At 41.4% G+C, this 22,707-nt stretch overlaps 1 protein-coding gene across 2 annotated transcripts in view; it reads right to left on the reverse strand.

Moving 5' to 3' along the window:
• Positions 1-13,936: 13,936 nt before the first annotated feature.
• The window catches only part of ARHGEF12 (Rho guanine nucleotide exchange factor 12), a 266,310-nt gene continuing 257,539 nt past the window's right edge, over positions 13,937-22,707 (reverse strand). For both annotated transcript variants that reach the window (XM_089678557.1, XM_089678556.1), the window contains one exon: positions 13,937-15,731. In XM_089678557.1, the coding sequence (XP_089534683.1) occupies positions 15,700-15,731 (32 nt within the window). In that variant the 3' untranslated portion in view covers positions 13,937-15,699. The remainder of the gene's footprint in view (positions 15,732-22,707) is intronic.

The raw sequence follows: 22,707 nt of genomic DNA on the forward strand, positions 1-22,707 counted from the left end.
GTTGTGTTCAAAATAATAGCAGTCAGACATCACTAACCTGATCAATCACTGTTTTTGGTAGAAATGATATTTCTACATGGTAAATAATTTACTAGCAGGTGTAGTAGAGTAATAGAAATCCAACAGACCCAACAGTCATGATATGCATGCTGCTGATTCTGTGTAATTGAATCACTAATTGAAAGGGGCATGTTCAAAATAATAGCAGTGTGGAGTTCTATTAGTGAGGTCATTCATTCTTTAAAAAACAGGTGGCAATTATTGCCCTTATTTAAGGAAGGAAGGCAGCAAATGCTGTACATGCTGGTTACAGTGCATTTCTCTCTGAAATTCTGAGGAAAATGGGTCATTCCAAACATTGTTCAGAAGAACAGCGTACCTTGATTAAAAAGTTGATTGGAGAGGGGAAAACAAATAAAGAAGTGCAGAAAATGATAGGTTGCTCAGCTAAAATGATCGCAAATGCTTTAAAATGGCAACCAAAACCTGAAAGACGTGGAAGAAAGCGAAAAACTACCATTCAAATGGATAGAAGAATAGCCAAAATGGCAAGGACTCAGCCAACAATCAGCTCCAGGAAGATCAAAGAAGCTCTAAAATTACCTGTGAGTACTGTTACAATTAGAAGACACCTATGTGAAGCCAAGCTATCTGCAAGAAGCCCCCGCAAAGTCCCACTGTTGAAAAAAAAAAAGACGTGCTCCAGAGGTTACAATTTGCCAAAGAGCACATTGACTGGCCTAAAGAGAAATGGTGCAACATTTTGTGGACTGATGAAAGTAAGATTGTTCTTTTTGGGTCTAGTGGCCGGTGACAGTTTGTCAGACGACCCCCAAACACTGAATTCAAGCCACAGTACACTGTGAAGACAGTGAAGCATGGTTGCGCAAGCATCATGATATGAGGATGTTTCTCATACTACGGTGTTGGGCCTATTTATCGCATACCAGGGATCATGGATCAGTTTGAATACATCAGTATACTTGAAGAGGTCATGCTGCCTCATGCTGAAGAGGAAATGCCCTTGAAATGGGTGTTCCAACAAGACAACGACCCCAAACACACCAGTAAACGTGCAACATCTTGGTTCCAGACCAACAAGATTGACGTTATGGAGTGGCCAGCCCAATCCCCGGATCTTAATGATGACGTAGCCCCTCCCCCACGCGTTACGCCTCCAATCACGTGGCTTCATCAGGATTGGAGGCGTAACGCGTGAATCACGTGATTGGAGGCGTAACGCGTAGGGGAGGGGCTACGTCATCACTCGGAGAGGAGCTGCACAACACGATAGATGGCAGGTGTATGACTCAGAGGCCAGCAGAGGATTTCCAATGAGATATTGTGTTATTTAAACCTGTGCAATGTGAGTTTAATACTTGGATGGTGGGAATAAAATGTTTTAAAAGGTAAAGCACTATGTCCTCTATTTCTTCCTGCATGCGGAGTAACACAAGGAGAGGATAATTAGAAGGTCTGAGATAACAAAAGGAGTGTGTAATCCCTGAGGGGATAATCAGCCACAGGAGGATACATCCATTACTCCTAAAGGAAGGATCTCCCAATTTTACCAGCAAAAGTATATGTCCAGCAGGTTCCAGGGAAAGTGAACCGAAAGCGTGTATAGCCTAATTGCAGGCATCAAAGCAGGTGAGCGCACATCTTCACTATTTGAAGGATTCACAAAAGTCACAAATTGAAGAACAACAAGCACCAAGTCACTATATATAAACAATTGTTTATTCAATGGGACTATTATTTTGGTGATATTTGGATTCATACTAATCACTACTAATTATTTATGAGCATTTGGTTATTTTTATTTATGGGGGATCATTTAAATGCATTTTAGTTGAGGGTTATTAGTTGGTTTATATTATCTTTATTATATTAAATGAGGGTATTCTGAATATAAATGAAATTGAGGGTATTAGTAAGCACATCATGTTACTAATAGATGATTTATGAGCACTTGGCAAAATAATTTTTTTAGAGGAGTATTTCATGTGGAATTATTTTGATATTTTTTTGGAGGAGATTGATTAGTTGCAATTATCTATTTTCTTTGGTATGTATACACTTTTATTAGTTATTTGTATCAACATTTGAATTAATTTAATGGTAATAATTTAAATATTATTTATTGAGAAGTATTTAGGAGCGCAACATATATTTGTAGATATTTCCAACACAGTTGTAGTTATGTGTTTCATGTTTGGGATCCTCTAGTAATTATCACACCTGTGGCTCGCAAGTCACTCTGATTCACCTATACAGATGTACAGCAGTTCTCAGAAACAGTGCTTATACAACTAAATATTAATTAAGTGATTCAAAGGAAAGCAAAATCTTCAAACATTTTTCAGTTTATATAGTGAATGTTTGAGTTTGTAAAGAAGAATACAAACACTGCTATTTTTTTGAACAATCTAATATTCACTTTTCTTCAATTTATTTTAGAGGAACAACACAAATTTGATATATTTTTCTTCATGTTTTGATTTGGAATAGAATGTGTAGTGTTCCCAATGCATTTGTGCGTATGGAAATAAAAGCTATTAGAAGGATTTTGAGCTTTATTCACTTTTTTCAACACACTGCTATTATTTTGAACACAACTGTATATGCAATGTGGATTGGATACTGCTGTTTAGAGTGATGTGCCTTTGACCGGTTTGCCTATTGTGAGTACGATACTTACTTTTTATCCTTCCAATAAATATTTTTTACGATAATGCACTAGGCCGGTGCGCCCTCTGTTTTTCTTTGTATCTGATGCTTGATGTATGCCACCGCAATAGTATTCTTCGACTAAATCCAGATGACCCTCCAGAAGGATTGGTCCAATGCTGCAGAGATATCCAAATTGCTTGAATCCCCAAGATGTTTACTGGAAGAGGAGATTCCTTCAAAGACCCTGCACCGACAAGGTGCCCAGAACTCTGGACCACCAAACTAGAGGCAACCTGGTTCTCACCGTCAACTGAGTTGGTCTGTTCAGGGCCCAGACTAACTTGTCTAAAGCTTCTCCTGTGGAAGGAAAAACTCTTTCCCAAAATATGTGCAGGACCATACCCAGGTATACCAAACAATAAGTCATTTCCCCAATGGGGATGCCACAAGGCTAGTACTAGAGCCAGCTCCTTGGTAAATACCCAAGGCACAGGCTAAAGGCTGAAAGGTTGGGCCACACATTGGTAGTGTGGGAAACCCACAGCAATAAAATTATTAAATTATTGTGGAGGAAAGATGGGGGGATATGTTGGTATCCTCTATGTCCACAGAAGCCAGAAAGTCTCCCTGGTAAAGTGATGTGATGACAAAGCTGGTAGATTAGTATTCAACAAATTTTTTGCATCAGTCTCTCTCACCAAAGTGATAAACACTGCAAAGAAACAAATTGTGCTGCACTTGGTTTTACTATATATATATATATATATATATATATATATATATATATATACACACACACACACACACACACATATACACACACATAAATACGCAGAAATAATCCAAAATACAAACTACCACATATTGTATATTACCACAAATGAACAACAAAACATAAATAAAAATATCAATTTGTGAAAAATGTCCATCTGTGATCATCTGTCGATCCAACTGCAATGCTTTCAATGCAGGAAAGGGAAACTGTATTCTCCAAAAGAAGAGGACCTCCACTGAACCCCAAAAGGTATTCGCGCACTTTAAGGGCTCATGTACACGGGGCATTTGGAAAACTCTTCTGAACGATGGAAACTGACTGCTGGAAAAAGTAGTTTAAAAAACGTCAGTTTAGCCGCGTTTGCATTTAGAAGCTTATTTAAAAGATAACCTCTGGAGACCTTCCCAAATGCCCAGGGTCAACGCTGCCGTCTACCAGTAGATTTTGGAGCACTTTGTGCTTCCTTCCGCAGAAGAGCTTTATGGGGATGCGGAATTCATTTTCCAGTAGGACTTGGCACCTGTCCACACTGCCAAAAGCACCAAAACCTGGTTCAATGACCGTGGGATTACTGTGCTTGATTGGCCAGCAAACTTGCCTGACCTGAACCTTGCCAAGAGAAAGATGAGAGACATGAGATCGAACAATGCAGAAGAGCTGTAGGCTGCTATAGAAGCATCCTGGTCTTCCATAACACCTAAGCAGTGCCACAGGCCGATAGCTTCCATGCCACGCCGCATTGAGGCAGTAATTGCTGCAAGAGGGGCCCAAACCAAGTACTGAGTACATATGCATGCTTATACTTTTCAGAGGTCCTATATTGTTCTATGTACAATCCTTGTTTTATTGATTGCATGTAATATTCTAATTTTCTGAGATTGTGGATTTAGGGTTTTCATGAGCTGTAAGCCATAATCATCACAATTATGACAAATCACGGCTTGAATTAACTAGCTTTGCATGTAATGAGTCCATCTCATATATTAGTTTCACCTTTTAAGTTGCATTACTGAAATAAATTAACTTTTGCACGATATTCTAATTTTTCGAGTTTCACCTGTAATATCTTGCAGTGAGGAAGCTTCACTTTTCATGAAGGTTTAACTGGAGATTTAATTTAAAACGGTAGTAAAATCTGCTTTATGACTTGTAACTACAGGTATGCCTACCTGTAGGTACAGTGAAATCTCCTAAATGTGTACAGTTTAGGAGAGATTCACATTTGTAGAGGCCTGTGACATCACCAACACGTGCACTGTGCTCTGCATGGGAGGAATACTGGAGTTTGAGTCTATTGAGAGAGATGTGCCATGACCATGACTCTAGCGTGCAAGCGCAGGAATTACATCATCGTGGCCTGGCCAGTCAAACGGTTGGAACCCTTAAACCCACAAGGAAGAGGTGAAGATAGAAGAGCTGACATTTATTTTGATTAACTAAGGATGTTATTAAATACAGTAATGCCAAACATATTGGCTCCCCTGCACTTCTGTCAGGTAATGCACCATCCTCAGCCAAAAAGTAGTTGCAATTACAAATATTTAGGCATTCTCTTTATTTTGTTTGTATTAGTATGACACAAAAAAGTAGAGAAACAAAAAGCCAAGTCTGACACATTCCACCCAAAACTCCAAAAATGGACTGGACAAAATTATTGCCACCTTCTCAAAATTGTAAGAAATAATTGCATTTCAAGTTTGTGATGCTCCTGTAATTTGCAATTAAACTCACGTGTATCAATTAACAAGTGCAGACAAAATAGAAATCACACCAGCAACCAGTTAAAATGGCGAGAAATGGATTGTGTCTCTGTGTGCCACGGAGCATGGAGATGAGAAAGAGCAGAAAAGAATTATCTGAGGATTTGAGAACAAAAATTGTGAAAAGCATGGACAAACTCAAGGTTAGAAGTCCATTTCCAAAGATCTTAATGTTCCTGCGCCCACTGTGCACAACATTGTCAAGAAGTTTACAGCCCATGGCACTGTAGCTAGTCTCCCTGGACGTGGATGACAAAGAAAAACTTGATCAAAGATTGCCATGAAGGATTGTTCAAATGGTGGCTAAAGAACCTCAATCAACTTTCAAAATCAAGCTGACCTTCAGGCACAGGGTACAACTGTGTCAGCCCGCACTATACGCCGCCATCAGAATTAATAGGGATACTATGGTAGGAGACCAAAGGAGAACCCCACTGCTGACACAGAAACATGGAGTTTGCCAAAACTAACCTGAGGAAGCAAAAATCCTTTTGGGAGAATGTGCTGTGGACAGACGAATCAAAAGTACACCTTTTTGGTAAGGCCCATCATTCTGTTTTCAGAAAAAAGCAATGAGGACTTTATAGAATACATCATTGATGGTTACAGGAAAGAATTGATTTCAGATAATTTTTCCAAGGGGTGTGCTACCAAATATTAAATTGAGGGTGCCAATAATTTTGTCCAGACCATTTTTGGAGTTTTGGGTGGAATGTGACAGATTTGGCTTTTTGTTTCTCCACTTTTTTGTGTCATATCAATACAAACAAAAGAAATAAACATGAGAATGCCTAAACCTTTGTAATTGCAACAATTTTCTGGGTGAAGTGGTGCATTATCTGACAGAAAAGCAGGGGTGCCAATATTTTTGCAATGACTGTACATACAAGAAGAATCCTCAATGGTCTCTGGCAATATTGGCATTTTATTAGATCACAAAAGTACAAAATCATCACGTCACACAGCATAAAGTGGTTGTAAAGGCTCAAGGGTTTTTAACTTCATGCAAAAAAACTTCTGTGTGCAGCAGTACCCCCACCCCCCCACCCCCCAATACTTATCTGAGCCCCATTGAGATCCAGTGATCTGCACGACAGCCTTGACTGTCCCGAGTCTCTGCCTCCTCATTGGCTGAGACAGCAAGCAGGAGTCATTGGCTCCGGCTGCTGTCACTCACAGCCAATCAGCCATTGAGGAGAGAGAGGGGGCGGGGCCAAGCTACCACTCTGTGTGTGAATGGATACACTGAGCCACGGGTGCCCCCATATCAAGCTGCTTGCTATGGGGGCACTCGACAGAAAGGAGGAGCCAGGAGAGCCTGCGGGGAACCCCAGAAGAGGAGGATCTGGGCTGCTCTGTGCAAAACCACTACACAGAGCAGGTAAGCATACCATGTTTGTTATTTTACAAAAAAAAAAAAAAAAATTAACCTTTAGTATCGCTTTAAGGGCTCTTTCACGTGGATGGCACTGTCTACCACCCTTCTGAGTGCTTTTCAGAAGGCTTTAGAACCGCAGCTGCCAGGCTGAAATACCATGCCACAAAACATGAGCCAAGCCTTCGGGCGTGTTTGACAGGCAGTGCCACCTATCTTACTCTGCAAGCCAAGTTAAAATTGCTGCAGTCGCAAAGCATCACAGCATGTTATAGACCAATCTGGCTGCAATGGTAGAATTTAGGTGGGAGGAAAAATTGCAGCTCAGCTGCCTGAAAGGAGTCTTAGTGCTTACTCATAACTAAAGAAATCAATCACCCATCCAGTCACATTCAGAATCAAGCAATGATCCTTCTTACAAAAAAAAAAGGATTGTCACCTCAGTGACTAAGCAAACTAAGCAGGAAGATTTGGTAATCTACTAGCCAGCAACCATGGCTACCTGACTGCTCTTTCATGTCTATGAATACCTGTCATGCTAACTCAAGTTATTTGTACCGCAGTTATAACTCTTCTTCCCTAATTTTAATCTGTTGTATAAACCACTGTTTCTCAAACCGTGACTGGCTTTCAAATTAGCAATTGCATACAAACATCAGTAGAAGCTACAAACTGCGGCCAATTAAAGTAGCAGTGTGAGTTGCCAATCATAATGGCACTATTCCTTCTACAAGGACTAAGTGGGGGAGTGCTAAAGAAGTAGAATATAATTCTGCATGGTGAAGGAGAAGGTGACTCCACACACTGTATGTGTAATTCTTGTATACAAGGAATTCTTCCAAACGTCAGTAAAGGTAGAATAAAAAGACACCACCTTTTTATGATTTTCAGTTTTATATAGTTGTATTTTGACTTATTTGAAATACAATGCAAAAGATGCAACAGCTATATTTATTGCCAACCTCAACTTTAGTATTTGTGATAACAAAAATACATTCATGTTCCTGTTGCCATCTGTCACAAGTATGCCAGCCCTTGGTGAAAAGAAATTAAAAAAAAAAACAAAAAAAAAAAAAAAACACAATCTCAGCTTTAGCCAATGTTTGCAGTTTTAGTCAGTCTGCACTCAGTATAGATTTTTTTATTTTTTTTTTTTACCTTTCCCCAGTAGTAGAAATTAATGATACATGCATCTAAAATCACCTTAGCTCCCCTTCACAGCAAAGCGACATTGCATGCAATTCAAAAATTTCAAAGTTCAAAATCACAGTTCAAAATCACATGACAAGTTGCACCCTGTTGGTGCCTATTGAACCGTTCAAATTGGTGCGACTTTGTGGTCCATTGATTTTGAAACAAGGTTCCTGCACTATTTTTTGTGATTACATGTGCAACCCGCATAGACATCTGTGTATGAAGTTGCCCAGACGTTAGACAAGCCACATATGAAATTGCACTGACCTCCAGCTTTGAAATCTAGCTACATCAAGTGAAGTAGCGTGATTTCAAAGCCGCATTCAGTGTGAACCAGGGCTTAGTGTGTATAGTGAAAAAAAATCATCTGTCTGTTTAATTCAACATCACTGCCTGGTCTCTAGAGGTACTGGTGACATTTTTTTCACCCTGGGAAAGCTAGGTCACCAGTGCCTACCAGGGAAATCTCATGTATACACTGTAAGATCTTGCAAGATTGTGTGAAATCTCACAAGATCTCCTGGCAAAGACCTTTTCTTCCTCAGATGATGCTCTAGTGTGCATGCATGGCATTTTCCTGCATGTTATCCGAGGAAATGCCATTTTAAAAAATGGCCACCAAGAGAAAAGCGCTGGGGAGAAGAAAAAAAAAAAAACAATGCAAGAAAAGCCTGCAAAAAATAATTATTTTAATTTTGTATTTTCAAATATTTTGCAAGGTGCCTTTACTTTGTGACATTCTAGGTGAGGGTCCACTTTAAGTTATCCTGCAGAAAAACAAGAGAAGGACTGATTGCAGTGATAGCGGAAATAACATTTTTTGCTTTTCAGATATGTTTCCTTTTCGACTGCAATGAAAAACAGGGAACCCAGCAGGAACAGAACTATATGTTGTAAACCTGAACTATACTACACTTTCCTATCTATTCTCCTCTATAAAGGAAGAAAGATTAAATATATGAAAAACAGAACAAAGTTCATATACACATACCTTTTCTGTTAATCAGACCAATTAAATAATCTGAAAATAGTTACTTTGGTTTAAATGGAATCTATCATGTAAAACTGAATCCCAAGCAGATTGTTGAATACACAATTAAAATAGGTATATGGAAGCTGCTTGACCCAATTTGCATTTCTGCCCATCAAGTCCTGAGACTAGAAAAAAAAAACTAATCACACAGCACAATCATTATGTTGACCTGACTTTTCTCTTCTTCAGTTAAATAAATCATTGGTCACCTCCTTCTCCTCAGCTTGTGTCTGGACAGTGAAGCAATAGACTCAGATTGAGGAGGTCATTTCTCTCCTCCTGTCAACATGTTCTCTGCTATCGCAAAATCACACCTGAATGGCTGCATTTAAAAATACATTTAATGGATACATTACCGCATTAACAAAACACAAATCCACCCTCCTTCAGAAGAAGAGACATTATACTTGCCTCTTTGGTGGGCAGTCCCTCAAATATTCACGGTTTTCAGGAGATAAGCTGGATAAAGTATTTTTAGCATCCAAAAAAACGTCCAGATGTGCTGAATGTCTTGTCCTCCACTGCACATCCATCGACTCCCCCCCCCCCCCCCACCATTACAGGAAACAACAGTGACAGAATCTCTAACATCACACTCTATATGCATCAACAGGGCACATATCAGCATTACCAAAATGACCTTTTCTCCCATGGCTGGGGATAAGAGTTTAAAAAAAAAAAAATTCTCCCCCCACTGAGCTGATTTCTTATACACTATATTGCCAAAAGTATTTGGATACCCCTCCAAATGATTAGATTCAGGTGTTCCAAGCACCTAGGCATGCAGACTGCTTCTACAAACATTTGTGAAATACTGGGTCGCTCTCAGGAGCTCAGTGAAATCTAGAGTGGTACTGTGATAGGTTGTCACCTGTGCAATAAGTCCATCTGTGAAATTTCCTTGCTACTAAATATTCCGCAGTCAACTGTTAGTGATATTATAACAAAGTGGAAGCAACTGGGAACAACAGCAACTCTGCTACAAAGTGGTAGACCACGCAAAATGAAAGCGGGGTCAGTGTATGCTGTCGAGCACAGTGTGCATAAGTTGCCAACTATCTGCAGATAAAGGCCTCCAAACTTCGTGTGGTCTTCAGATTAGCACAACAGCGTGTAGAGAGCTTCATGGAATGGGTTTCCATGGCTGAGCAGCTGCATCCAGGCCTTACATCACCAAGTGCAATGCAAAGTGTCGGATGCAGTGGTGTAAAGCACGCCACCACTGGACTCTAGAGCAGTGGAGATGTGTTCTCTAGAGTGACAAATCACACTTATCTGTCTGGCAATCTAATGGACGTGTCTGGGTTGGGCAGTTGCCAAGATAATGATACTTGCCTGACTGCATTGTGCCAAGAGTAAAGTTTGGTGGAGGGGAGATTATGGTGTGGGGTTGTCTTGCAGGGACTGGCCTTGGCCCCTTAGTTCCAGTGAAGGGAACTCTGAAGTCGTCAGCATACCAAGACATTTTGGACAATTTCAGGCTCCCAAATTTGTTGGAACAGTTTGGGGATGGCACAAAGCAAGGTCCATAAAGACATAGATGAGTGAGTTTGGGGTGGAGGAACTTGACTGGCCTGGACAGAGTCCTGACCTCAACCTGATAGAACACCTTTGGGATGAATTAGAGTGGAGACTGCGAGCCAGGTCTTCTCGTCTGACATCTGTGCCTGACCTCACAAATTTACTTCTGGAAGAATGGTCAAACACTCCCATAGACACACTCCTAATCTGTGTGGATAGAGTTGAAGCTGTTATAGCTGCAAAGGGTGGGCCAACTCAATACTGAACCCTATGGACTAAGACTGGGGTGCAATTAAAGTTCAAGTGCGTGTAAAAGCAAGCGTCCCAATACTTTTGGCAATTTAGTGTACGTTGAAAAGGCACCTTGAATAATTCATTACGCTGCACATATAAACCACCACCTAGACATTGTTCTTTTTAAACATCACAATATCTTTTTAGTAGTTTCTTTGTATAATAAATTGTATTTGTAGTTGAGGGCTCAAACATTTAACATTTAATTAACAAATTGTGAATGGTTTTGTTTCACTTCTTTAGAATAGCAGCAATTTAAATACAAGTTATATTTAGTAATACATACCTTCTACTCTGAATCATGGCTTCTTAAAGCTGGTATGCAAGGGCCAAATATCGTCTGGTTCAACAGAATCCGTCTGACATTTGGCCCATTTACACACCAGCCACTCCAACAGAAGCCGGTCTAAACACCCGGCTTCTGTCGAACAGATATGCTAGAACAGCTTTTCCCAACCAGGATGCCGAGGTGCCTTCAGGTATCTTCAGGGGTGCCTTAGCAAAATGCCTGAAGATTGCCCAAAAATTGTAGACAAGCCAGCAGGTGGATCAAGCCTGCCTTATAGTTAAACAAAGCCAAAGGTTTTCATTGTGCACCATTACAACTTCCTAGCTGCTGCTGACAAAAAAACAAAAAAAAACAAAACAATGATGTCAACAGTTGATAAAACCCATATGGAAGAAAAAAAATATATATATAATAATAATAACAATAATATATATATATATATCTCTATCTATCTATATATATATATATATATATATATATATATATACACACACACACATATATACACTGTATGTACTTTTTATATATATTACAAAATATATGAAACTTTTAAATATATTCTTCAGATTTTTTAATTTTAACATTTTTACATAGATTTGTAAATTCATTCCAAAAATGTAGATTTGTATGTGTAAAGACATACAGTATATTTGAAAATGTATTTTTAAAAATATTTTTCATATATTTTGTAATATATATACAGTGTGTGTACAGTGGGGCAAAAAAAGTATTTATTCAGCCACCAATTGTGCAAGTTCTCCCACTTAAAAAGATGAGAGAGGCCTGTAATTGGCATCATAGGTAGACCTCAACTATGAGAGACAAAATGAGAAAAAAAATCCAGACAATCACATTGGCTGATTTGGAAAGAATTTATTTGCAAATTATGGTGGAAAATAAGTATTTGGTCAATATCAAAAGTTCATCTCAATACTTTGTTATATATCCTTTGTTGGCAATGACAGAGGTCAGACGGTTCCTGTAAGTCTTCACAAGGTTGGCACACACTGTTGCTGGTATGTTGGCCCATTCCTCCATGCAGATCTCCTCTAGAGCAGTGATGTTTTGGGGCTGTCGCTGGGCAACACGGACTTTCAACTCCCTCCAAAGATTTTCTATGAGGTTGAGATCTGGAGACTGGCTAGGCCACTCCAGGACCTTGAAATGCTTCTTACGAAGCCACTCCTTCGTTGCCCGGGCGGTATGTTTGGAATCATTGTCATGTTGGAAGACCCAGCCACGTTTCATCTTCAATGCCCTTGCTGATGGAAGGAGGTTTGCACTCAAAATCTCATGATACATGGCCCCATTCATTCTGTCCTGTACATGGATCAGTCGTCCTGGTCCCTTTGTGGAGAAACAGCCCCAAAGCATGATGTTGCCACCCCCATGCTTCACAGTAGGTATGGTGTTCTTTGGATGCAACTCAGCATTCTCTCTCCTCCAAACACGACGAGTTGTGTTTCTACCAAACAGTTCTATTTTGGTTTCATCTGACCATATGACATTCTCCCAATCCTCTTCTGGATCATCCAAATGCTCTCTAGCAAACGTCAGACGGGCCCGGACATGTACTGGCTTAAGCAGGGGGACACGTCTGGCACTTCAGGATCTGAGTACCTGGCGGCGTAGTGTGTTACTGATGGTAGCCTTTGTTACGTTGGTCCCAGCTTTCTGCAGGTCATTCACTAGGTCCCCCGTGTGGTCCTGGGATTTTTGCTCACCTTTCTTGTGATCATTTTGACCCCACGGGGTGAGATCTTGCGTGGAGCCCCAGATCGAGGGAGATTATCAGTGGTCTTGTATGTCTTCCATTTTCTAATTAATGTTCCCACAGTTGATTTGTTCACACCAAGCTGCTTGCCTATTGCAGATTCAGTCTTCCCAGCCTGGTGCAGGTCTACAATTTTGTTTCTGGTGTCCTTCGACAGCTCTTTGGTCTTCACCATAGTGAAGTTTGGAGTGTGACTGTTTGAGGTTGTGGACAGGTGTCTTTTATACTGATAACAAGTTCAAACAGGTGCCATTGATACAGGTAATGAGTGCAGGACAGAGGAGCCTCTTAAAGAAGAAGGTACAGGTCTGTGAGAGCCAGAAATCTTGCTTGTTTGTAGGTGACCAAATACTTATTTTCCACCATAATTTGCAAATAAATTCTTTCCAAATCAGCCAATGTGATTGTCTGGATTTTTTTTCTCATTTTGTCTCTCATAGTTGAGGTCTACCCATGATGCCAATTACAGGCCTCTCTCATCTTTTTAAGTGGGAGAACTTGCACAATTGGTGGCTGACTAAATACTTTTTTGCCCCACTTTATGTATGTATATATATATATATATATATATATATATATATAGAATATGGCCAAAATTGTAGTATTTCAAACATATGGCAATATATTTGGGAGGAATATTTTTAACATATATTTTTCTTCCATGTGGGGAAGGACATCGGGGGCCCTGCACAGCATCCTTGTTTGCCCCTCCCCATCAGCACTAGGGTCAAATTAGCTGAGTGAGAGAAACTGAGGGAGAAGAGAAACACTGGAATACTAGTCAGCACCAGTGCGCAAAGGTGTATTTCCTTGGAAGAATAAATACCCTCGACATTGAGTCCCACATGTGCAAATGTTGCTGCGCCCTGCAAAACTATTGGTTTCCTTTTTTTAAATTTTGTAATGGGTGCCTCAAGATTGTGCAGAATTTTAGAGGGTGCCTCGAAATTGTGTAGAACTTTAAAGGGTGCCTTAACTGAAAAAAGGCTGAGAAACACTGTGTCAGAAAACCAGCATCTGATCGGCACTGGCTCAGAGTGCTGACCAGTGTGTCCTCACGGGGGGGGGGGGGGGGGCGGCCGGTCGAATCAGAAGAATTGCAGTCCCCTTGGCAGAACACACTATCTTAACGGAGAAGACTTTTTTCGTTCAGCCCGTCTGGTTGCATGAAGAAAACGTATTGTGTACACCTAACATTAGGGTGCAGACTAAAATAGACAGGAAATAAAAGACATGAAAAAGCTGTAGTCATGATTCTGTAAGCTTGTTTATTATCAGAATATTACCATATGTCCCATGCTCCCATCCCACATCCTCAATGTGAGATGTCAAAGAAATATTCCAATCCAGAATCATAAAAATTTAGGAGCTATAATTCATAAAATAACTAAGTCATAAACATACATTTGGATAATTATATAGTTTACACACCCATCCACAATCATTAAAACACAGAGTATGAATGTTAATATGGCCTTACTTGAAAATAATACTCCCAAATCTTGTCTTAAACCAATGTTAAGAGTACATTACTCATGTACAATAGGAATATATCTGGAAGAATTTTCTTTTTTTCTCCTTTTTTTTTTTCTTTAAATACAAATACATACAGAAAAGGATGCAGAAAACTCCCTTTAATGGGAACACAGCTTAAAAAGAGCTGTGATTAACCTGTCCTAAAAGTGCAAAGGCGCATCCCTAGACTGCTTCCTGATCCAGCAATGTCAATGAGGAAGAACAACAGAGCTTTCTACAAAGAGTTAGTGTAAAACAGCAATGGTATGTGGACAAAAGCACCATCATTGCTATACAACTGGCTGGTAATGAAGGGGCAAAGCTGGTAGAGATATCTGTGCCCAGAAAAAAACATACATATGAAGCTTTGTTCATTTGTGCTGGTGCTATGAATGGATTCATATGTAGTGATTGCAGGCTCGCATTTACTGTCTGAACATGCTGCATCTTCATGCTGGCACCAGAGTTAAACGATTGTCTACATAAAACATAGTCCACATGGTGTAAGGTGTGGTTGATCGGTGATCTATGGAAGGAAGTCTTGTTTAGAGCAGCAAAAAATCCGTCAGTAATTGGCACAGAACACTGATTAGTAGTGAAGACCAGCACAAAGCACCCTCCACTAGCGAGAAGATGCAAGCTTCCCAATCTCCAACACTTTGGTCATGCAGGAAGTTTTAGGAGAGCTTTCAGAGGAAGAGTCTGGCAGTCTCAGTAAGGTGGCAGTACAGCTGGAAAACACAGCAAGCTAATGTTCTGAAGCTCTGGTCCTTACATGCAAGGAAAACGGGAAAATAGGGGAGCGGGGGCTTGTGTATACATAAAGATCTCAGCACTGTCAGTGCAAATACAGAGGCAGACACACAGGCAACATTATTACTGGCCCGAAATATTATTTGTTTTACTGGTGTCTGCCCCAAGTGTGCATTGCTAGCTCAGTAGTGTTTTTGGCAACCTGCATTAATGTTTTTGGAGAACAAGAATCTAAACACCATATGGTGCATAACTATCATTTATTTATGGCTTATTTCCTCATGTAGATGAGGAAACATGAAGAAGACCATTACCGACATGATGCTGGCCATTTGTCAGGTTCAGAAAAGATCAGCAATTTTCCTTCTTCACATCCTACGTACAAATTTAGCAGAAATAGCTTAAGAGGATGCTTTAATCATTTCTGTCTTTGTAGCTATATAACACTATCAGCAAATAATCCAAATTTGCCTTACATAAAAAGTTGGCTATTTTGTTCCTGCTGCGTCTTGTAAGCCAAATAATGTGTACCCTGTGTACCTACATATATATATATATATATATATATATATATATATATATATATTTAGTATATGTGATGATCATGAGATAGGGAAGGCCTGGCTGTCTTCATCTGCAGGGGGTGCCCTAGGTATAAGTATTTGTGAGATGGTTAGTGGGCGGCAGGCAGATCCCTCCATTCAGCTGGAATCTCATGGACCAGAGCTCAGGTGTCTTCAGGTTCAACCTTTGTCTGTAGGAAGCATTGTGATATCTGTGGACAGAAATAGAAAATATAATTATTAAATGGGTAAAATGATACAAGCTGCTCAAAATATTAAAAATGCATACATTAAAGCGCATACCTATTTAAGCACAAACTCAAACAGCTGTGAGAGTATATTCCTGTCTGCATGGCTCCTAAATTATCTGACCTTACAAAAAAAAAAAAGTAATTGAGAGAATAAATGAAGGCCTTTGGCAGTGAAGCAAAAGAAAGGTGAGTACTGTATGTGCTGCTAAATAAAGTAATAATTAAAGTATAATTAAAACTTCATGCCAATTGATCTCTTTTTAATCCTATATATTACCCTCATGGTATAGTTTGTGCAACGTTTACCTTTTGCTCTTTAAGACAGGATTTTTTTTCTGTTAATTAATCTGCTGCATCCCACATTTGTCTCCAATGCACTATACTGGCAGAGTTGAGTAACAGCCACACCCCTCATCACAGGCTTCCTCAAGAGATTTGTACTGCAAAGAAGGGGTGGGTTTCAGGCCAGATCTGTTTTCCGAGAGGCAATTCCTAAATGAAGTGGGTCTAAAAGGTGACCATACACTTTACAACAAGATTGTATAGTCAGACTGTTTAGTATACAGACTATTTTTTTTTTTTTTTTTACTTTTCAGTATATATGTTTGTGTGATTTGTCACATTACAAAGCTCAGGCCGCACACCTTATACTCATTCAAAGACATGGACTTCAGCACAGGCCACGCCCTCTGACTAATTTCTGACTAATTTAACCAAACAGGTTAAGGGAAAAATAAATGATCTCATTACAATGGCAACTGAATGTGGGTGGGATATATTAGGCAACAAGTGAACGTGTTCCCTGAAGTTTATGTGTTAAAAGCAGAACAAATGGGCAAGTGCAAGGGTTTGAGTAACTTTAACAAGGGCCAAACTGTAATGGCTAGTCAACTGTGTCAGAGCAACTCCTAAACTGCAGCTCTTTTGGGATTGTTCCAAAACTGCAGTGGTCAGGACCTACCATAAATGGTCCAAGGAAAGAGAACCAACAACAGGGTCACAGGCAGCTAATCTCATTGATGCATGTGGGGAGCGAAGGCTGGCCCATGTAGTTCAGTCCAATAGAGGAACTACTGTAGCTCAAATTGCTGTAAAAGTTAATGCTGGTTCCAACAGAACACACAGTGCATCACAGTTTGTTGTGTATGGGGCTGAAAACTTGTCAAAGTGCCCATGATGGCCCGTATCCACAGCCACTCAGAACTGGACAATGAAGCAATGGAAGAAGGTGGCCTGATCTGTTGAAATCTGGAATGGTTTGAGAAACAATAAGTTTGAGATGTTGACTTGGTCTCCAAATTCTCCAGATCTCAATCCAAACGAGCATCTGTGGGATATGCTGGAAAAACAAATCTGATCCATGGAGAACCCACATTTCAACCTACAGGATCTGCTAAAGATGGCTTGATGACAGATACCACAGCATACCTTAAGACAGGGGTCCTCAAACTTTTTAAACAGGGGGCCAAGTTCACTGTCCCTCAGACCGCTGGAGGGCTGGACTATAGTTTAACCACTTGCCGCCCAGCCACCGCATAAAAAAGGTGGCAGGGCGGCACTCGTAGGCAAAAGCACGTTTTAAAACAGCTGCCTTCAAAACCGGTAGGGGGTGCGCGCAAGGCGCGCGCCCGCCCTACCTTTCCCACAGGTGTCAGCAGCGGGTGTTGGCTGACGGGTCACGGCCGGTTTTTACCGTCCGCTTTCCCGCGATTGCCGGTGATCGCTGACACAGAGCAGGGCTGCATTGTTTACACACAGCCCTGTTCTGTGTCAGTTCTCTGACAGCTTGTGTGAAGCTGCAGAGTTTCTCTCCCTTTGATCAGCTCCCCCCTCCCTCCCCCTGTCCAGTACACACCCCCGCCCCCTAGTAAAACACTCCCCTTACACAGCAAATTCTAAAAATGTTAACCCCTTCCTCCCCAGTGACATTAGTACAGTTTCAGTGGTTTTTTTTCACTGATCACTGTATTGGTGTCACTGGGGATGTCAGTGACCCCAAGTCAGTTCCTCCCCAGTGTCAAAATGTCCGCCGCAGTCCCGCAGTCCTGCCATAAGTCGCTGGTTGCCACCATAGGTCGCTGATCGGCGCCATTATTAGTATAAATAAAAATTTAAAATTCCAGTATCTTTCCCGCCATTTGTAAACGCTATAACTTTCACGTAAACGAATTAATTTACACGTATTGGGATTTTTTTTAGCAAAGACATGTCCCAGAATGCATTTTGGCAGAAATTTATGACTAAATTTGATTTTTGCATTTTTTTTTACTGGACATGTTTTATAGCAAAAAGTCCAAAATATTGTTTTTTTTTCCTCAAAATTTGTCAGTCTTTTTTTTTATAGCGCAAAAAATAAAAACCGCACAGGTGATCAAATACCACCGAAAGAAAGCTCAATTTGTGGGGAAAAAAAGGATGTAAATTTCATTTATGTACCATGTTGCATGACCGCGCAATTGTCCGTTAAACTAGCGCAGGGCTGTATAGCAGAAAAATGGCGTAAATTGCAGTATTTATACCATAGTTTGTAGTTATACCACACAAAGCAATCAATATACACTTATTGGGATTTTTTTTACCAAAAACATGTAGCAGAATACATTTTGGCCTAAATTTATAACCAACTTTGAGTTTACTATATATTTTTTATAGCTGAAAGTAAAAAAATCTTATTTTTCTTCAAAATTTTTGGCCTTTTTTTGTTTATAGCGTGAAAAATAAAAAGCGCACAGGTGATCAAATTACACCGAAAGAAAGCTCTATTTGTGTGAAAAAAAGGACGTAAATTTCGTTTGGATGCAGCATTGCATGACCGCGAAATTATCAGTTGAATTAGTGCAGCGCCGAGTAGCAAAAAGAGGCCTGGTCATTAAGGGGGGTAAATCCTCAGGAGCTCAAGTGGTTAAAAAAACCAAAAAATTATGAACAAATACGGACACAGTACAGGAGATGACCAGAGACTGCGGACATACAACGGCGGCGGGAGTACTGGGCCGGCCGCTTCATAATACGCACAGACATTTCCCCCCAAGTGTGTCTTATGGAGCAAAATAGTGCCCCATCATTGGTGTCAGTGGGAGGAATAGTGCCCCATCATTGGTGTCAGCGGGAGGAATAGTGTCCCATCATTGGTGTCAGCGGGAAGAATAATGCCCCATCTTTGGTGTCAGTGGGAGGAATAGTACATCATTGGTGTCAGTGGGGGGGAATAGTGCCCCGTCATTGGTGTCAGTGGGAGGAGGGTATAGTGTCCAAACATTGGTGTCAGTGGGGGGGGAATAGTGCCCCGGCATTGGTGTCAGTGGGGGGGGGGATAGTGTCCCAACATTGGTGTCAGTGGGAGGAATAGTACCCCATCATTGTTGTCAGTGGGGGGGTGGAATAGTGCCCCATCGTTGGTGTCAGTGGGGGGGAGGAATAGTGCCCCATTGTTGATGTCAGTGGGGGGGGAGGAATAGTGCCCCATCGTTGGTGTCAGTGGGGGGAGGACTAGTGCCCCATCGTTGGTGTCAGTGGGGGGAGGACTAGTGCCCCATCGTTGGTGTCAGTGGGGGGAGGACTAGTGCCCCATCGTTGGTGTCAGTGGGGGGAGGACTAGTGCCCCATCGTTGGTGTCAGTGGGGGGAGGACTAGTGCCCCATCGTTGGTGTCAGTGGGGGGAGGACTAGTGCCCCATCGTTGGTGTCAGTGGGGGGAGGACTAGTGCCCCATCGTTGGTGTCAGTGGGGGGAGGACTAGTGCCCCATCGTTGGTGTCAGTGGGGGGAGGACTAGTGCCCCATAGTTGGTGTCAGTGGGGGGGAGGACTAGTGCCCAATCGTTGGTGTCAGTAAGGGGGGACTAGTACCCAATCATTGGTGTCAGTGGGGGGGAGGACTACTACCCAATCATTGGTGTCAGTGGGGGGAGGACTAGTACCCAATCATTGGTGTCAGTGGGAGGAATAATGCCCCATCATTAGTATCAGTGACACCAATGATAGGGCACTATTCCTCCCACTGACACCAATGATACTTAACTTGCTGACCCCTGTTCTAGCATGGTGCTGCTGCAGCCAGCATACCTGGTTGCAGCAACACCATCTGCACGGCACACTTACCTGTCAGCTGTCCTTCACTACGGCCTCTACCTCACTCGATGGTTGCGGGGCCGCTCGGCTCCGCCTCCTCGCAGGCGATTGGCGGTCTGTGTGTCTTTTCTGAGCTACAGTTCTGGCACCGAATCACCGGTGAGGAGGCGGAGCTGAGTGGCAGCGCGAACATTTAGTGAGGGAGTGGCCGGAGTGAATGAAGGAGCAGCGCTTCCTGGACTGGAATGTTGTGGGACTGGGACACGGAGCCAGGTAAGATACAGCAGCCCACTGCCCGCCCCTGTACTTCGTGTCACTTCCTCATGGCAAATATGCCCCTGCCGGCGGGCCGGATAAATGTCCTCAGCGGGCCGCATGTGGCCCACGGGCCGTAGTTTTAGGGCCCCTGCCTTAAGAGGTCTAGTGAAGTCCATACCTCGATGGGTATTGGTAGATGGTCATAATGTTATGGCTGATCAGTGTAAATCCAATTTGATTATACTGATTTAGGGTGCTGCATGTTATTGATGGGCACTTTCCCACTTGAATTACTTTAAGTGGCACATAAGGGTGTGTTTTAGGCTGTAAGCATGGGATGTTGAAGATCAGAGATGGGTGCCTCCTACCGTGCAATTTTTCTCTGCATAATGATATCCCCAAGTTAAATGTAATCATTGCCAGACCAAGTTTACAAAAGGCCTCATAATCCTATCCTATACATACATGTATAAAAAACATTAATAAAGCAGTCACAATGTGTGTTATCCTAGTAATAGACCTGCACAGCAAATTAATGAAGGTTCATCCACTGATTGCATAATACACCAAGGCTACAATATACAGGTGAAACCCGAAAAATTAGAATATCGTGCAAAAGTTCATTTATTTCAGTAATGCAACTTAAAAGGTGAAACTAATATATGAGATAGACTCATTACATGCAAAGCAAGATAGTTCAAGCCGTGATTTGTCATAATTGTGATGATTATGGCTTACAGCTCATGAAAACCCCAAATCCACAATCTCAGAAAATTAGAATATTGTGAAAAGGTGCAATATTCTAGGCTCAAAGTGTCCCACTCTAATCAGCTAATTAAGCCATAACACCTGCAAAGGGTTCCTGAGCCTTTAAATGGTCTCTCAGTCTGGTTCAGTAGGAATCACAATCATGGGAAAGACTGCTGACCTGACAGTTGTGCAGAAAACCATCATTGACACCCTCCATAAGGAGGGAAAGCCTCAAAAGGTAATTGCAAAAGAAGTTGGATGTTCCCAAAGTGCTGTATCAAAGCACATTAATAGAAAGTTATGTGGAAGGGAAAAGTGTGGAAGAAAAAGGTGCACAAGCACGCCTGGAGAGGATTGTCAGGAAAAGGCCATTCAAAAGTGCTGGGGACTTTCACAAGGAGTGGACTGAGGCTGGAGTCAGTGCATCAAGAGCCACCACACACAGACAGATCCTGGACACGGGCTTCAAATGTCGTATTCCTCTTGTCAAGCCGCTCCTGAACAACAAACAACGTCAGAAACGTCTTACCTGGGCTAAAGAAAAACAGACCTGGTCTGTTGCTCAGTGGTCCAAAGTCCTCTTTTCTGATGAGAGCAAGTTTTGCATCTCATTTGGAAACCAAGGACCCAGAGAATGGAGGAAGAATGGAGACGCACACACTGCAAGATGCTTGAAGTCCAGTGTGAAGTTTCCACAGTCTGTGTTGATTTGGGGAGCCATGTCATCTGCTGGTGTTAGTCCACTGTGCTTCATTAAGTCCAGTGTCAACGCAACAGTCTACCAGGAGATTTTGGTGCACTTCATGCTTCCTTCCGCAGACGACCTTTATGGGGATGCGGACTTCATTTTCCAGCAGGACTTGGCACCTGCCCACACTACCAAAAGCACCAAAACCTGGTTCAATGACCATCGGATTACTGTGCTTGATTGGCCAGCAAACTCGCCTGACCTGAACCCCATAGAGAATCTATGGGGCATTGCCAAGAGAAAGATGGGAGACATGAGACCGAACAATGCAGAAGAGCTGTAGGCTGCTATTGAAGCATCCTGGTCTTCCATAACACCTCAGCAGTGCCACAGGCTGATAGCTTCCATGCCACGCCGCATTGAGGCAGTAATTGCTGCAAAAGGGGCCCAAACCAAGTACTGCGTACATATGCATGCGTATACTTTTCAGAGGTCCGATATTGTTCTATGTACAATCCTTGTTTTATTGATTGCATGTAATATTCTAATTTTCTGAGATTGTGGATTTGGGGTTTTCATGAGCTGTAAGCCATAATCATCACAATTATGACAAATCACGGCTTGAACTATCTTGCTTTGCATGTAATGAGTCTAGCTCATATATTAGTTTCACCTTTTAAGTTGCATTACTGAAATAAATGAACTTTTGCACGATATTCTAATTTTTCGAGTTTCACCTGTACAATATAGGTATGTTGATGTAGTTAAATATCAACACAAGTTTAAAGTACAACTATCTCTCACAAAGAAAAGACCACTATGCTGCACCCAGAGAGCAATATCACATGATAGATTCCCAAGCAGTGATATTTTCTCCTAATAAAAAATAAATTCACAGAAAACGCATTCCTTACTGAGCTGGAGACTGCTGCATTACATACATCGTAAAGTAGAACTAAGGGCAAAACTTTTTTTCATTTTGGATAGAGTAAGGACAATCAGGGGAGAATGAAAACTCTTACAAGCTTTAATCAGCGCTTTGCTGGAAACTGATAAAAGTCACAAGAATGCTCTAACCGCTGATGAGAAAAGGTATTTAGTAGTTTATATTTACTAAAACAATTGCATTTCTATGTTCTGTGTACTGAGGGTGTAATAGTGAAGGCAGAGTCC

The sequence above is a fragment of the Staurois parvus genome, unplaced genomic scaffold, assembly GCF_062004578.1.
Source record: "Staurois parvus isolate SC_StPar_1 unplaced genomic scaffold, SC_StPar_1.0 ptg000207l, whole genome shotgun sequence".
Taxonomy (NCBI): domain Eukaryota; kingdom Metazoa; phylum Chordata; class Amphibia; order Anura; family Ranidae; genus Staurois; species Staurois parvus.